General features: G+C 36.0%; 1 protein-coding gene across 2 annotated transcripts in view; it reads right to left on the bottom strand.

The window, feature by feature from the left end:
* LOC122066607 (mediator of RNA polymerase II transcription subunit 10b-like) overlaps positions 1–1475 on the bottom strand; it is a 14796-nt gene extending 13321 nt beyond the window's left edge. For both annotated transcript variants that reach the window (XM_042630438.1, XM_042630437.1), the window contains exons 1-3: positions 1228–1475; positions 1009–1089; positions 818–920 (exon numbers count right to left, since the gene is read on the bottom strand). In XM_042630438.1, coding sequence (XP_042486372.1) covers positions 818–920; positions 1009–1089; positions 1228–1427 — 384 coding nt within the window. In that variant the 5' untranslated portion in view covers positions 1428–1475. The remainder of the gene's footprint in view (positions 1–817; positions 921–1008; positions 1090–1227) is intronic.
* Between the last annotated feature and the right edge of the window lie 294 nt (positions 1476–1769).

The following is a 1769-nucleotide window of genomic DNA, read 5'->3' on the forward strand; positions in this document are numbered from 1 at the left end:
AAAAAAAAAAAAATATGGCAGGAAAATATAAACTAAATTTTGTAATTTCCGAGAAAAATATTTTACGGCGAAACAAATGCAGTTTTATATGATTATTTCATAGACATAACAGAAAATGGATTTTGATGATAGAAAAAAAAAAAAAATTCAAAGCCCAGATGAGCTTTAACACGAGAGAAGGCCCTACGCATCAACAGTTCTGAACAGTCACCTCAGAAGCTTATAGTACAGAGTCCGTTAGGCAAACAAGATACATGTGAAAGCAACAGACCAACAGATAATGAGAACCTGGAAGACCAATTCCACATTCTAGAATCAATTTATGTGACTAATCTCTGATATGAAACCGTCAGTTTTCTGTACTCACATGCCATATGCCCCCATATACCCAATAAATAAAATAAAAAATAGATCTCTAAATCTATGGATAGCACTAAACCTCAGGCAGCTTCTGTTAATCCTAATCATTAACTATTGACTAATGACGATTCTTTTTATTTGATTCTCAAATGAATTCTTTATTGAAATTCGATAAACATCATCTTGCTTCACAAGAAATGGAATTCAAAGCATCAACTTATGGTCCAGCAGGATATCTTACCTCTACCAATTCATAATGCACCAGAACCCAAAAAGTGGTACAGTAGAATAAAAAGTAAGCAATTGGTAAAGATTTTAAACAATATCTCCACCATAAAAATTCGTGCAACCCTTCAAGAAGCATACACGAACGCATACCAATGAGCAAATGACCTTACCCTAGAAAACAAAAATGCATCTCTGAATTCTCTAGACATGGATAGCAAGAAAAGATTACCTTGAACGCATCAGTTTTTCCTTTGGTAATTTGATTTCTGGAGATGCAGCTATTGATAATATCCCTCGTAAATTCATCCGGATTCTTCCCGTCATCAATTAAACTAAAACACAAGCAATTGTAAATATTTTCTTCTACACATCAGCTTCCAAATACCATGAAATTACATAAAGTTAAGAGCAAAGACTCACTTAACCACCTCCATAGGAACCTGAATGTTGCAATTTTCCGCTAATCTCAGCATTGTGTCAAGTTCCGAAACCAAAGCATTCCTGCAACAGTAAAATGTACACCCTAAAATCAAGAAACAACCCGAGGCTATAATATAAAACATAAACCAAAAATGAAGGAACCAAAGGGATTATAAAAAAAGGTTAAGTTAGCTAGATCTGAGGCATAAATTTATTTACAGGCGTTGCAGGAGAGGGAGTTGAGAAGCGACGCTGAAAGAGGAAACAGTGAGGTGAAGCTGATGGAGAAGACCGAGAGTCTTCTGTATAGAGTTGATGACTTGGTTGAGATTCTGCTTTGGATCGTCTGCAACGTTGGTTTGGGTGATGGCGCCATTACCAGTTGCAGCCGCAGAAGACGAGTTCTGTGATGAATCCATTCCTTCAATTCGATTTGTTCTGCCCGTTTGGGTTGTTCATCCAGATCGATAAATTAAAGTGGTTATTTTTTTTGGATATTATTTGGGAAAAACCATTTTTCCAATATTGTCCCTGTGATTCCTTTTGCTTTTCGGTTGGAGGCTTAACTTTTTCCGTAACTTCAAAATCTTCTCATGCAAGCAACAAAATTCGTTAGTAAGAAAACTTTTAGTGTGAAATAATAAAAGTTTCTCTTCACCTATGGAAAAATTTCCCTCTATCATAAACTTGGGGGCGTGTTTCTTGGAGGGTAGTGCGGTTTTACGCAGGTAAGGCTGCATTTGATATCATTTCATTGAAAT

The sequence above is a fragment of the Macadamia integrifolia genome, unplaced genomic scaffold (genome assembly GCF_013358625.1).
Source record: "Macadamia integrifolia cultivar HAES 741 unplaced genomic scaffold, SCU_Mint_v3 scaffold2491, whole genome shotgun sequence".
NCBI lineage: Eukaryota > Viridiplantae > Streptophyta > Magnoliopsida > Proteales > Proteaceae > Macadamia > Macadamia integrifolia.